At 39.4% G+C, this 14,852-nt stretch overlaps 1 protein-coding gene and 1 non-coding gene across 2 annotated transcripts; both read right to left on the bottom strand.

Annotated features, from left to right (window-relative positions):
- Positions 1-125: 125 nt before the first annotated feature.
- LOC130209100 (5S ribosomal RNA) lies at positions 126-244 on the bottom strand. Its single transcript, XR_008834538.1, has one exon. It is a non-coding gene; the product is annotated as a 5S ribosomal RNA (ribosomal RNA).
- A 2,579-nt stretch (positions 245-2,823) lies between these two features.
- On the bottom strand, positions 2,824-7,477 carry mcrs1 (microspherule protein 1). The gene is made up of 14 exons (XM_056437303.1): positions 7,344-7,477; positions 6,475-6,629; positions 6,153-6,291; positions 5,891-6,055; positions 5,673-5,782; positions 5,477-5,585; positions 5,126-5,264; positions 4,839-4,914; positions 4,692-4,720; positions 4,458-4,550; positions 4,264-4,346; positions 4,030-4,117; positions 3,330-3,457; positions 2,824-3,242 (listed from the first exon to the last, which is right to left on the bottom strand). The coding sequence occupies exons 2-14, from the start codon at positions 6,627-6,629 to the stop codon at positions 3,156-3,158; spliced, it is 1,401 nt and encodes a 466-aa protein (XP_056293278.1). The 5' UTR covers positions 7,344-7,477; the 3' UTR covers positions 2,824-3,155.
- Positions 7,478-14,852: the final 7,375 nt, after the last annotated feature.

Genomic DNA, 14,852 nt, shown 5'->3' with positions numbered 1-14,852 from the left:
TACCCTCTAAAACGTAACATTTTCCTATCCATGCAAGTAGCCTACATATATAAATTAGAAATGCACCAAAAAAGCCACAGGCTTCATTTAGTAAAGCCTGTGGCTTTTTTGAAAGAGTGGGAAAATGCTTACAGCACCTGGTATTCCCAGGCGGTCTCCCATCCAAGTACTGACCAGGCCCGACCCTGCTTAGCTTCCGAGATCAGACGAGATCGGGCGTGTTCAGGGTGGTATGGCCGTAAGCGAAAAGTGAGTCTGCAAATGAGCCTTTTAAAGAATTGGAGACAAAAATTTATTAAAATAAAATAAAATAAAAATTCTCCCCTTATCACCCGCGGGCCGGATATGACGTACAGTCGGGCCGAGTCCGGCCCTAGGGCCGTAACCCTGGCACCACTGCTCTTCAGGGTGATTCAGGATGTAATCAACTTTTATCTTATTGTATCACCGCTGTGCATCAGCACACACACATGATGAGTTGTGCGTGGATGACGATTTCATTCGTTTATAGATGATCACTGCTTACTGGAAATCTATCAAACAAATGACTTACAACTTTTTACAAGGCTAAGCAGTTGTAAATATGCACCCGTCTATGAGGACCAAGATCTCACGCCACACAAACAGATTCTTCCCATCTGCAGTAAATAAACCCCAGGATCCCCACTGACTGACACCTACAGAGCCTTCAGTTATCAAGCTCCTCTTTTATGGAACCAGCTTCCACCTTCAGTCCAGGAGGCAGACACAGTCACCTCATTTAAGAGCAGACTTAAGACTTTCCTCCTTAATAGTGCTTATAGTTAGGGCTGAATCAGGTTCACCTGGTCCAGTCCCTAGATATGCTGCTATAGGCTTATAGACTGCTGGGGGACGTTTAGGATACACTGAGCACCTCTCTCCTCTTCTCTCTCTACTTATGGATGAATTTACATCTCTCCATTACACATTATTAACTCTGCTTCCTTATCTCTTATCATGTAAAGACATTTGTTTCTCTCTTTTGGATTTGATCGCAGTAGAACCTCGGTAGTCTTGCTAGACGGCATCCCTTATCAGCTCCCTTATCAGTCCATAGGGAAATATATATCAAAAACCTAATTGTTCCGGTCAACAACAGATAGGCCTTCGCGCAGAAGATAGAAACTCAGTAGTCTTGCTATCCCTTATCAGCCAAGGGGGAAGTCTTTATCAGGAAACGTTTGCTTCCAATCAACTCCAGATAGACTTCCAAAGAGCTGCTCGATGTGTGTGTTTGTTTGTGTGTGTGTGTGTGTTTTCCTTATTAATTCGTTTAAAACTAATGGTTGATAAACTCTGTCTTACACCATTTCTTAAAACTTAAAACAGAATACCAATAAACCCGTGGCTTTTTCAGTTAAATGTCAACACTTGTCCGCCTTCTCCTTCCCACTGAGTGAATCTGTCTTAATTTTTGTTGGGAACAAGTGTTCAAATATTTTGTTTCTAGTTGCATTCTTTGCCCCATTCCTCCCATTAATCAGTGTTGTCATCCTGGGTTGTGTCACAGGGGCGGTGTAATGCAGGTAGCTGCTTCTGTTCTTGGGTTGTATGTCTTTCTCTAGAGTAAATATGCCCTCTACTCTTTCAATGCAACATTGTTCATTGCATTTACTGCCACTAACCTGAAATGACACATATATGAGAAGCAGAAGGTTACAAAAGAAGTGTATGTTTATATATTTAAACACTGTTGCATAAATCGTGGCAGAGGTTCATCTGTCTCTCTTGTTTAAACTTTACTTGTGTGAGACACATTTGGGGAATTCAGTCAAAACATAACCTGTGGCACGTATTGAGTTAGGGTGGAGTCAACAACAGATTCCCTTGACTGCACCGTCTGTGTTTTGATTACAATATTTCCAACATCCCTGGTTATTTTTTACAGGTTATCCAGGTCTTTTCTTTGGGTGTTTAGATAGTCCAGTGTCCTTAGAGGCCTCTGAAAGTTTGTGAAATAGACCAAACATCCACGTTCTCATTTAAAAATGTTACACATAAAACGGTTACATAAACTCACAGTTAAGGGACACATCTGTCAGTCATTTCCACAAAGATTAGGCAAATTAGGATTTACACACACCTTAAATAAGGTAAGAAAGAAATGTATGCAGTTAAGGGCTATAAATGAAGGTACGGTCAATGTCATTTGTTCTTGAATAATTAAGTTTATCTATTGCATCTCATATGGATCTTTGTATGCTTTTTGTAGTTTGTAATCTGTGTGACCTACTGCCTACTTTGCTTCTATATTGCTAGTGTAGACATAGTTACATGCACTGTAATAATAATAATCTTATACTGCTTGTGCATACCGGGCTCTTTGGCACTGCCTGTTGGTACAAATTCATCACTACGACAAAAATATATGATAGAATATAGATCACAATAACTAATCTAACCATTCATGCTTGTCCAAATTGTTAAATTTTTATTTAAATCACGTTTTTGTTGGTTTTGGTCACTTTGTAAAACTAGTCAATAAAAAGTGCAATAAAAGGTTGTACCACATCCATCATATGGTACAGAGACTTCTGAACATTTGTGTAATTTTGCTTAAGTGAAAAATATATAATTGCATTTCCAGGCTTCAGGCCAAAGATAATAAGCAAGATGATACCTAAAGACCCTTTCTCAAATCTCCACGTGTGCAGAGTACCCAGTGCAATTCATCATTTCGGTTTTAACTACTTGTCTACAGCGGGAGAGATAACATGCAGGATGACTTGTTGCTCACAGTAGGTTTTTGTTGCAATGTGAATCATGTTTCAACAGTAGAATGAAAACAGAACTATATGTATCCAAGTTCAATATTTTGAAAAAGCTTTACTACAGAATTTAAATACAATATTCTGACAAATTGGCAAAAAAACAACAAAAAAAGGCTCCAACATGAGTGTCTACATTACAACGTGGAAACTGTCCAAACAACAAGTAACACCCGTTACAACCTTGCTCCAAGATTTAGCTGTAGTCCGTTTAAAATTCACATTTCATGTTAACATGGCCGTTGGTGTTGTGATTCGCAGTAGCTCCACTGCGCTTCACGAGATAAACTGTTAACCACTGGACAAAGAGGAACTGACTGGACCAGTTTGTCCTGTATGTCCACTTCTCTTCTAGGTGGCGGACCTTCACTGCGGCGTCATCTTGGCTGCTTCAGCTTTTATAAGCGAGATGAGTTCGAGGTTAATGAGAAACACAAAGCGAAGACCTGCAATCTGAAAAGACAGATACAGTAAGTTATAGCCACGTCTCACTCACTGGCACTATTCACATACTTGTAATGGTTGACAGCCTCCACACACCTCCACCACTGAGTTGTTGTTGAGTTTCCACTTGTTTCCCGACAACACCGGTCTGCCATCTATGTAAATGGGTCGTCTGCCCTCATTGGCAATGAAGAAGTCTCCGTTATTCTTGAGTTTAATAATTCCTGTAGACATCAATATGATTTAATGAAAGAAAGCACAGTTTAAAACATCAAGATGGTCGACTGATAATTGGTAGTTTGGTTACTTTAAGCAGCACAAGTACATTTCTGCCAGTTGAAACAATCACTAAGTTTCGACATGAAAATAAATCCAAGAAAATAAATACACTGGAAACAAATTAATTGTTGATTAAAAACTATTAAAAAGCTTTGACCATTTAAACTCCTTGAGACACAAAGGCTTAGCTGGACAAATGCTGCATGCATGTGACTCATTAATAAATTAAACTTATAATGGTTTCTATAACCGTCTACAGCCAAGTCTTTGTAACATGAAAGAAAGCACAATAAATGTCATTCCACCTCAACCAGAATGCTGTGAAGAATTAACCAAGCTCCTAGAGAGCACTACACTGACAGCAGGGATCTTTTGTAAAGTAAAAGTATAATCTACACCGTGGTTCCACTGGTTAAAAAATGCAATTAAGATTCAGTGGAAATGAGCTTTATTTTATGTATCCGTAGCATTAACCAAGAATATAAAGTTGCAACCGACAGCGTACGATTTTATTCACCTTGTTTTCTTGATATTTTCCAGGCAGGTCCCTCTAGCGAAAGATCTACATCTATTGGTTTGTCCTTGGTCGCCCTGCCCAACGTAATCTTTGTGAACACAAATAAAAAGATCATTAGCATCATAGTAAATAAATGAAAAAAACATCTTTACAGGGAAAATTCCTTTAACCTTTTCACAGACATATACCTCCACATGGCTCCTCTGTAACAAGTGTTTCTGAAAGATGTCTTACCTCTCGCGATCTCATGAGGTAGCGTACCATTCTTCCTCGTAAAGCGGCCAGTGTCTGGTTGTCAAAATCAGGCATGCTCATCCCTAGTGACACAAAAACAATTGAGTTGCACTAAACTGGAATCCTCAAAAAAGAAGAAACTAAAAACTCATTAAAGCCATCGGATTGTGCTTGGTGAATGAAAGTTTACAAACCCGTAATACTGTCCACAAGGACCTGCCAACGAGGCAACTCCTGCTCCAAATGTCTGATCTCTTTTTTTTGGTGACGATCAGAAATCATCAGCTCTGAATGTAAAGACGAAGGTAAATCAAATGGAAGGACTTTATGTAAAAATAAATAGTAATATATGAGATTATTAAAGATATTATTTATGCAGTTCAAGATGAATTGTATTCAACTTGTGTCTTTCTAATCTAATTTCTTACCATGTTCCAATACCTCATCTCTACTTTCCCTGTAAAAAACAAACAGAAACATGACAGCGATTCAAATTTGTGGACATATAATACCTAAGTGAGAATATGATGAAATAAATTAACAGCAACCAAAACATAAGATTAAAACTGCCTTACTTTAACTTTACATCATCAACCATCTGCTCAGCATCAGAGAAGTTGAGGACTTGGTCACCTTTCGGGAGAGGCTGGACTGCAACACACAATCAAGCCAACAAGATAATTACAAACAGAACTTAATCTAACATGTTTATTTAGGTAAACAGCCCCAGGGGGTTTGGACTCACAATTTAATTCATAGTCCAATGCTTGCGAGAACAAAAAGGGACTTTTTTGCAATTTGTCAAAGTAAAACAAAACAATGTCCTCAATGCTTTGTATGAATGTGTGGCACCTCAACATACCGCTCTGATCATCCAGGAGGTAGTACTGCTTCAACAACTGCCAGTGTACCAGCAGGCTCTTGGGGGTGCGAGATGGGTGAAAGACACCGGGGTGTTTGTTTAAAAGCTCCTGGAACCCATCCAGTTTAGGCTGACTAGTCTGTTCAATGACAAATGAAAAAGCTTGTGAATGCAGTCGTCAAATGTGAACATTTAAACACTTATATGAAATGAGCTGGATACACAAAAGCTTTTCGAAATACAATTAATTATTAACCATTAATTGTAACGTTAAGCTGATTAGATTGCTTGATATTATATGTTTATTTTACTACAACAGTGAAATGCTCCAAAAGTACCAGTTTCACTTACTGAACCAATCTTAGCTAGCAGTCCCTCCTCAGCCTGACTAAAGAGAGCTTTGCTTTGGATTGCTGCAATGGCCTCCGGGTGAAGCTGACGCATGGCCTGCCATGCCAGCCTGAAGAGAGAGACAGAGAGAATTAAATGTGGTACCTGATATAGAAACTTCGGAGGTGAGGTAAAGCTGCGGGCAGGTAAGACTTACTTCGAGATGACAGGATCGTAGAGGAGAGCGTACCACCTCTCTTTAATTTCCCGCAACGTAAAACGACAGCTGAACTTGACCCCTAAGTGAACAGAGGTCAGGTCTGTGGTCTACAGACAAATACAGACACATTAGATCAGAAACTAACAAACTAGTCACATTAATTAGTAAACAGAATCAATCCTTTCAGACAATGAATTGTACTTTATACTACTCACCTGCAACACTGCATTTATAAGTAGAAGGTCATCAGTGGGTTTCCATCTTCCCAAGTCTTTAGTAATATGTAGAGGCTGCTTGCTTTTCTTTACTCTTTTAGTGATGGGTGCGTGGTTAACTACCATCGTCAGAGGCAGTGTGAGAGCCATTCCTGATTTTGTCAACTGACAAAAGGCACAACAAATATCCATCAAATCTCTAACTTAATCTTCTTTGCCATGAGCTCCTTCAAGAATGTGTGGGCTCTAAGAACTTCTGTACCTTTTTCTTCTCGCTAGATGAAGGTTCACTCCCTGAACAGCGGACAGGCTCTATGACAGGAGGGCCTTTGACTCTACTGGATGACTTCACGAGACTGCTCTCCACCAATTCATCGTCAAACTTCTTCCTCTTTATTGATCTACAGACATAATTGTGTCAAAAATCATCCTTTGAACATCTGCAGATGTGCCACAGAAAATCAAAACAATGTACATGTAGCAGCACGAAACAACACATCAATGTTTTTCAATCCAATAAAATACACCGATTATACACTAATATATAGCTGAAATAATTAAATATACAACAGTATAACTCTAACCTGGATGAACTTCTGCGTTTGGGAACACTAATGCCAAACGCTTGTGTTGCTGTCCTTTTTACATCTTTTACCCCAAGTGACTCTTCGTCTTCCGACCGACTGTGAGCGCCAGCACCTGCCATTGCTGCACCAACCACTGGGTCCCCAGCCTGCATCTGTTCAGCCACAACATGAAACGCATGAAGGAATCACACAGACAGTTCTCAGGACAGAGTAGCTGTACATCTTGGGTTACTTCTGAGGTGAGCAATTGGTCTGTGAAATACAGGAGGAAATCATCTCAATTTGACACGCAGTGTTTATTGGGCTCTACTTTGTAAATGAATGTGGAACACATGCGTTCAGCCGTTTGTATCAATCAAGTTAATCCTAGATAATAAACTTCCTCACAACATTTAATAACAGCATGATCATCTTTATGTTGGCTCAATTGGAAACATAACGTCAACGTTATATCAGGATGGATACTCCTAAAATTAAACTAATGTATACACAATGTTACCTTCCGAGTCTGAGTGAGACACATCATCAAGTATCTGTGTTGATAGGAGTGAGAATGGACTCGCTAACCGACTCAGCTAGCTTGCTAAGCCTTTGTTTACATGCACTGCTAGACGTGGAACTTCTGCTTCTGCATTCAATGTGGAATATTTCAGATTAAATTAAAACCCGCGACCGGCACGGCAGCTTTCACCGACCACGCAGCACTACGGGTTGTTAGGTTAACCAAACCAGTTTGACCCGCATAACGGTCACTTATATCGGCTAGCTAGCGTTAGCTTAGCTAACACAACCTGGTTGCGACAGCTAACGTGAATGAAGCAACGAGTTTACACAGCTGACGTTAGTTACGCTGTTTTGTGACTCACCTTTCCTCGTTATTGTCTTTTGTTGCGGTATCTACTCAGTTACCTGCAGTCTGGATAATCTGTTTATGCCCTTTATAAGCACCTCGGTAGCTAGCTACATGGCTAACTGGCTACATGAATTTGACGTACGCTTGTTAGCATTAGCGTTAACCGCTTTGCTCGTCTGTTTTCTTTCCGCTGATCGCGTTTGGCAGCTTTGCAGCGCATTAGCGCCCCCATCTGGACTGGAGTTGTATTGATCAACTTTATTGTTCGAGAGCATGGGCATACTAATACATTATGTACATTATTGACATATTCATGCATTGGGACTAAACTTATATATGCATGTGCACCAGTAAGGTGTATATTGTTTATAGACCTACTTTGTTTTAATTTAAATAGGCCCACTAAAACTTGTTTTACTGAGGGCAGCATAGTTCATTTAGACCACTTTAGTTTGGTTAATATGCAAAAATATGGATGCAAATGTAAATACACTTTTATTTACAGCCCAGTGCAATGTAGTGAAATGTAGTATCTGCAGGTAACCCATAACAGTATGAAAAGTAGGCCGTGAAGGGCCCTGGGGAGCAGTTTGAGGTTCAGTGCCTTAATTGCCCAAGGGCGAACGGGCACCTCTCTAGCTATCTATCTGCACACCATACGTTGTCAGTTGGCTAGCTGTGTGGAATATATGATGCTCCTGCACTTTTATCCAGTGAAGAGTAACGCAATCAGCATTTCTCTCAACTCTAGTGGTGTTACTCCAACACTGATTTGAGTTTGGAGAGATGGGTATCTCTCCATACTCCAATCCTGTTAAGTTTTTAGCTTCACAGTCTTCCAATACACACACACACACACACACACACACACACACACACATCACATTTAAAGGTTGAATGTTTTGGAGGTGGACCTTTAGTTTTAGATTAAACACCATAGTTCGGCTCTCCGGTGATTTGGGCTGAATTATGGACCTGCAGCTTTTGCAGCAGAGCTCCCACTACACACTCCACATGGTCATGTCACATAAGAACTTTGACACCCCGTGTTCTATTTCTTAGAAATGACTGCCTGGTTTCACGAGCATCAAACTAAGTACACTCATCTGAATGGTTGGACATAATCTGTTGCAGCTGATGGTGTTAGAGCTTGAAGCAAATGCTGCATCATTAGAGAAGGAGATTATTTTTTGTGGGCATCACATTTAGACAAAAGAAACAGGTGATATTATTTATTGATGTAAACTGGATTTTTATTGGTTTGGCCAAATAAAATCAACAAATAATTAACAGTCAAACTTAAAAACATTTAATGACATCTAAAGTAACAGTTTGAATACGTTACATTAAAAATAAATACAGAGTTCAGATACTGAAGCTTATTACATTTACCAAATTGTGGTACATCACTCATAGTAAATTCAAAAAAATAAAGACAGATTAAGTTGCATTGTGGTGTACTGTTGAATTGTTGCACATATATCAGGCATGAAAATCCTTCACCTTTCGGCGAAATTCACCGTTTTGAAACCAAAATAGGTGACTTACGTGAATCGTGTAGATCCGAAGAGTTTTTGTTTTGGGGTGGCCGGCGTTTCTGAGATTGGAGGGGGACACGGAGAAAATGTGAAGTGGTGCTCTTCGCAATAAAACATCTTTGATGGGACGTGTCGCGTCTCGGCCAATCAGCGTTCAGATGTCCACAGCGTTTGGGAAGTTAGTTTAGCTTGAATGTTAGTCCGCTACATCTGCTGCTGTCACGCTGCACGGTGTAGCGATACTAACAAAGTACCCGTACGTTAAAAACGATGTGATTTAGCATATTTTTAGTATCGATCAGCTCTGTGTCAAGCTGTCTGCACGCATTGCGAGTGGCGATAAGTGGCGGAATTTTCTAGTCTTCGGCTTTAAATATATAAATAAAAAAAGATGCCAGAAGTGAAATGTTTAAGTTCTTTGTCTCCAAATGTATATGTGTATATATATATATATTTTCTTATTCATTAATTAATTTATTTTGTATTCATTTATTTTATCTTTCTTCTTCATATTTATATATATTTTAGATTTATATATATAATATATATAGATATAATGTTTGTATGCATATATAATAAATTTAAAAAAATACAAATATATATATATAAATTGTATAATTAATTGCAGATACATATACACATATATATACATATATATATATGTATATATATATATGTATATATATGATATGATATGATATGATATTCCTTTATTCGTCTCACAGTGGGGAAATTTCAAAAATCACAGCAGCGGTGCACATCAGAGCATCAATGAAAAATAAATATAAAACACAAAACAAAATACTAAAAACTAAATACTAATAATAATACTAAATATACAGGGGGAAAATAAAGTAAAGTGCTGAGTAAAGTAAAGTGCCGCGTTTGCCAGGATCTCCAGTGATCTACTGCAGTGTGTTGTGCAGCCTGACAGCAGCAGGAAGGAAGGACTTGTGCTACCTCTCCCTCAGACACCGGGGAGGAATCAGCCGGTGGCTGAAGGAGCTGTGCAGAGCTGAGAGTGTCATGCATGGGGTGGGAGCAGGGATGGATTAACCAACGGGCCTACCGGGCCCAGGCCCAGGGGCCCATGAGCTCAGGGGGCCCCTGGGCCTGAGCCTCCGCACATGACGTCGCTGTTATTAACATTGTATTGATATGAATATGATGATATGACACGATGTGCCGTAGCCGGTATATGCTGGGCTTAAGTCATTCATGTCAGAAACAAGGCCCCAATAGTCCTACTGAGGGATGGATTACCGAACGAGCCTACCGGCACCAGGGGCCCATGAGCTCAGGGGGCCCCTAAACCCAGGGGCCCATGAGCCCAGGGGGCCCATGAGCTTAGGGGGCCCATGAGCTCAGGGGGCCCATGAGCTCAGGGGCCCATGAGCTCAGGGGGCCCCTGGGCCTGAGCCTCCGCACATGACGTCGCTGTTATTAACATTGTATTGATATGAATATGATGATATGACACGATGCGCCGTAGCCGGTATATGCTAGGCTTAAGTCATTCATGTCAGTAACAGGGCCCCAATAGTCCTACTGAGGGATGGATTACCGAACGAGCCTACCGGCACCAGGGGCCCATGAGCTCAGGGGGCCCCTAAGCCAGAGCCTCTGCGTGAAGTAGCTGTTATTAACTTTGTATTGATATGATGATATGACACGATGCGCCATAGCCGGTATATGCTAGGCTTAAGTCATTCATGTCATGGTCATATAATTCGCGTTATGTTGTCTGCTCAGCTCCGGTATCGTTGTTCCATACGGACTGTTTTGTTAGCGATGTTTTTAAAAAAAAGTATATTTATTAATTTTATTTTTTACAAATTTTTTTTTTACTTCATTTGTTTGTTTTTTTTGTTTTGTTGCGGGTGGGGGGGGGGCCTTGACACGTCCAGGCCCAGGGGCCCGTGGTTTCTTAATCCGTCCATGGGTGGGAGGTGTGGTTCATCAGAGACGAGAGCTTTTCCATCATCCTCCCGTCCCCCACCACCTCCACATTATCCAGAGGACACCCCAGCACGCTGCTGGCCTTCTTCATCAGCTTGTTCAGCCTCTTCCTGTCAGCCGCTGCCATGCTGCTGCTCCAGAAGACCACTCCATAAAAGATGGCTGATGCCACCACAGAGTCAAAGAAGGTCTTCAGGAGTGCTCCCTGCACTCCAAAGGACCTCAGTCTCCTCAGCAGAAAGAGTCTGCTCTGTCCCTTTTGATATAGTGCATGTGCGTGGTCAGCCCAGTCCAGTTTGTTGTTCAGGTGAACACCCAGGCACTTATACGATTTTACAATCTCAATGTCCAGTCCCTGGATGCTCACTGGTACCGGAGGAGTGCGTTTACCACGGCGTAAGTCCACCACTTGGTCTTACTAGAGTTGATGTGGATTTGAGAGATGTTTGTAAGTTTACTGTACAAAAGGCTAAAAAAGGGATAAAAAGAAGATGTATTTCTGTTGGAGTAGTCCAATTTTGGACTAATGTTGAAATCGATGTAAGAATGGTGGTTGGTTTTCAAGAGAATTATTTATAGAACAATTCTTGAGTTATAAATGTGATTAAAAACATATTTATATGGAAGATGTATGTGAAAGTATGTCTATGTATGTGTGTATGTGTATATATGTATGCATAAGTATATATATATATATGTATGTATATATATATTGTTTAATTTTTTATTTTCTTTATTTTTTCTTTATTTTACATACATTTTCTGATTTATTTGATATTAATTTAGGATAGGAATATATAAGCATTTTTTTCTTCTACCTATACCTTTTCAGTCTTTCTGTTTTGTATATTATATAGAATAATATTGTATTGTATTTGATTGACTGAATAAAATACACAACAACAACACACATGGTGTATGAAACTTCTAAAGAAATGTCTGAGTGACCGTCAATTATGAAATATTATAAAATTATAGATATTCTTATTTACAGTAAACAGAGCAGGGTAATGTAAAAAGAACATTAGTAATATAAATAATTAACCTGTTTCCAACAGTAGTGACTACAGGCAGTTTAATTCATATTTATTAATGTACGCAGCAACTTTTCAATTAGTCGGTGCATTGTTTAATGCAACACAGTTTCTAATATAGTTTAATCAAAGTAATGTGTGTGTGCGTGTGTGTGTATAGAGTTGTTGCTGTTATAGTTGTCCACCTCATTGTGCTGTTTCTTGAATGAACAAAGCAGAGCCTGAATGAGGAGAAGCAGAGGAACCTTTCTACCAGTAGATGGCAGTATACGCTTATATAAACCATACATTTAATTAAATGTACCCATCGTCTCTGTTAACTAACTAGGTTATTGATAAATATGTATTTAATGCCGTTTATTTCCTCTGATATTTAATGTTCATGGTTAATTTGCAGCATAGTTGTACATACATCATGTACAGTGGCGGTGCGTCAATAGAGGGCGCTAGGGTGCCCCTCTTACAATGTTGAGATGAAGAAAAGAAAAAAGAAGAAAAATAATAATAATATATACTGTCAAAAAACATTATATACCAAATAATTTAAATCAGAAATAAAGCGCGAGCAAACATTTCACGGTCGTTGCGGCAATTGACGGCTTCTCATTGTGTGCGCCCTGGCCAATGACATTGTTTCTTATTTCACGTGATTGGACAATTCGGCCAATCAGAGACCCGTGTCGTTCCCTCACAGCCAGAGCTCCACGTATTTACGCGAGCAAGAAGCTAACCGGAGCTGGTTAGGTCCGTGTACGTTTTGTTAGTTTGTTTTTTCGTTTCATTCCAAATACGGAATACGGAAATCACGTGGTTTTTTCGTTTTCCGTTTGAAAACCAAAAACGGAAAAACGGAATACCACCTCCGTATTTCGTTTCTGCCGTCTGAAACCAAAAACGACAGAACGGAAGTGCTTAAAATGAAGTCAAAATAAAAGCCAGTGATACATATTCGTATTACCTTAGAAGAATATTAATTAATCAATATAAAGAATAAAGAATTAAACGGGGATATTTTAACGATGCAAACACATAGCAGGGTAACGTTAGAAGAATATTAATTAGTCAATATAAAGAATAAATAATTAAACCTGGATATGTTGGCGACAGTGGTGACGACGGGAAGTTTAATATTCATGTACACAGCAAGAATCAACTTCTCACTTAATCGTTGCATTGTTTGATGCAACACAGTTCCTAATATAGATTAATCAAAGTAATGTTTCTGTGCAGAGTTGTTGCTGTTATTATATTTATATTTCCACCGCAGAGTAAACGGTTCACCTTTATACCGCTAGATGGCAGTATACCTGTTCTTGATACATATGTATTTAATGCCGTTTATTTTCTCCGATATTTATGTTCATGGTTAATTTCCAGCATAGTTGTATACATCATGTATTTACTTGTTTTATTTGGGTCATTTTGTAACTAAACATTCCCACATGGAAGAGTGAGGATATGATGACCACGAGGCAATACATATTGACAATTGAAAAATAAAGAGACAGTAGTTGATTTTTTCTTATTAAGCAGCCTTCAGTTAGCACCCAGTCACAGCACCACCTGTGCTTCACCTGTAACCTTCATTACTACATCATCATTACATCAACGGTTAATGGGGACACGTTTTTTGGTTTATGTTTATATGTGTGTGTGTGTGTGTGTTTATGTATGTGTGTGTGTATGTATATATGTGTGTGTTTATGTATGTGTGTGTGTATGTATATATGTGTGTGTGTATGTATGTATATATGTATGCATGTGTATGTACATGTATATATATGTATATATACATACATATATGTATGTATATATATATATATATGATTCTTTGAAATACGTTTTTTCGAGAAATCATAGGTTAGGGCACTTATAAGCTCGTTAGCTTCAGCCTCGACCCTTTCGGTCAGCCACTTTCTTCTTTTGTTGAATTATGATTGTTGTATATTTTGCTGATCGAAATAAACTAAATCATCATCAACATGTAACCTGTTCTGTTGTGACTCTGCTGTCAGTGTCTTTCTCCTCTGACTACATCACATCATCATCAACATGTAACCTGTTCTGTTGTTACTCTGCTGTCTTAGCCCTCTGACTACATCACATCATCATCATGTAGTACTTTGGTCTCAGAAGGATGGAGCTCTGTGTTGTGTGTGAACATGTTTTGAGGAGTTGACTCCATGAGTTATTGTATCAGAGTGAAACATGGAGAGCAAAGCTCCTCTCACATCTCTAACATGTCTCACATAGTTTATAGTAGTGATTGTTAGGCGTTGTTGTCTGTGTTTAGCCGTATGGCTATATCTCTGCATGTACATTTAGATAAGCCATATTCAGCTCAGAGCCTTCTTTAGCTTAGAGCAGCAGGTCATGGCCTTCTTTAGCTCAGAGCAGCAGGTCATGACCTTCTTTAGCTCAGAGCAGCAGCTCACATGTAGCCTACTTATATCTGATCCAATGACATCTGCACACTTCTAGATTAGTAAAGAAAGACAATCTTTGGTATTTTCTAATTCTTTGTCAAGCACAAGTTAACTACTCCCCTAAAAGAGGAAGCCTTCAGAATTAGTGGTAGCATTGCATTAGGATTACATTGCTGGATCTCAATTCCTCTGATTCTTCCATCTGCAGTTAATCTGCTCGCATGATTTACATCATCAAAGTTGTGCCTTCCAAGAGCTGTTTCAAATTAAAAGTGAATGTCAGATGTATGAACCGTCCTGACTGAGCTTCCACTGAAGCTTTATACCTGCTACAAGCTCAGGTCAAAATGGTGTTTAGTATTATGTGATTTATAGGTTGGCTCAGATTGTTTATCATTGATGTTTGTTCCTGCTGTTTGATTGTCGTGCTCAGACATCAGCTGTGTTCTTAGTGAAGCAATAGGTATCAGATTGGCATCCAAACTGAGGGTGTCAGGGTCCTTAAGCTGCCCTTCATAAACAAGCGAGGTTCCCAACCACATAGGGGTCCTCCTCCAGTGGGAAA

The sequence above is a fragment of the Pseudoliparis swirei genome, chromosome 18 (assembly GCF_029220125.1).
Source record: "Pseudoliparis swirei isolate HS2019 ecotype Mariana Trench chromosome 18, NWPU_hadal_v1, whole genome shotgun sequence".
NCBI lineage: Eukaryota > Metazoa > Chordata > Actinopteri > Perciformes > Liparidae > Pseudoliparis > Pseudoliparis swirei.
The sequence above is the reverse complement of the archived record's forward strand: the minus strand, read 5'-3'. Positions and strand labels throughout refer to the sequence as shown.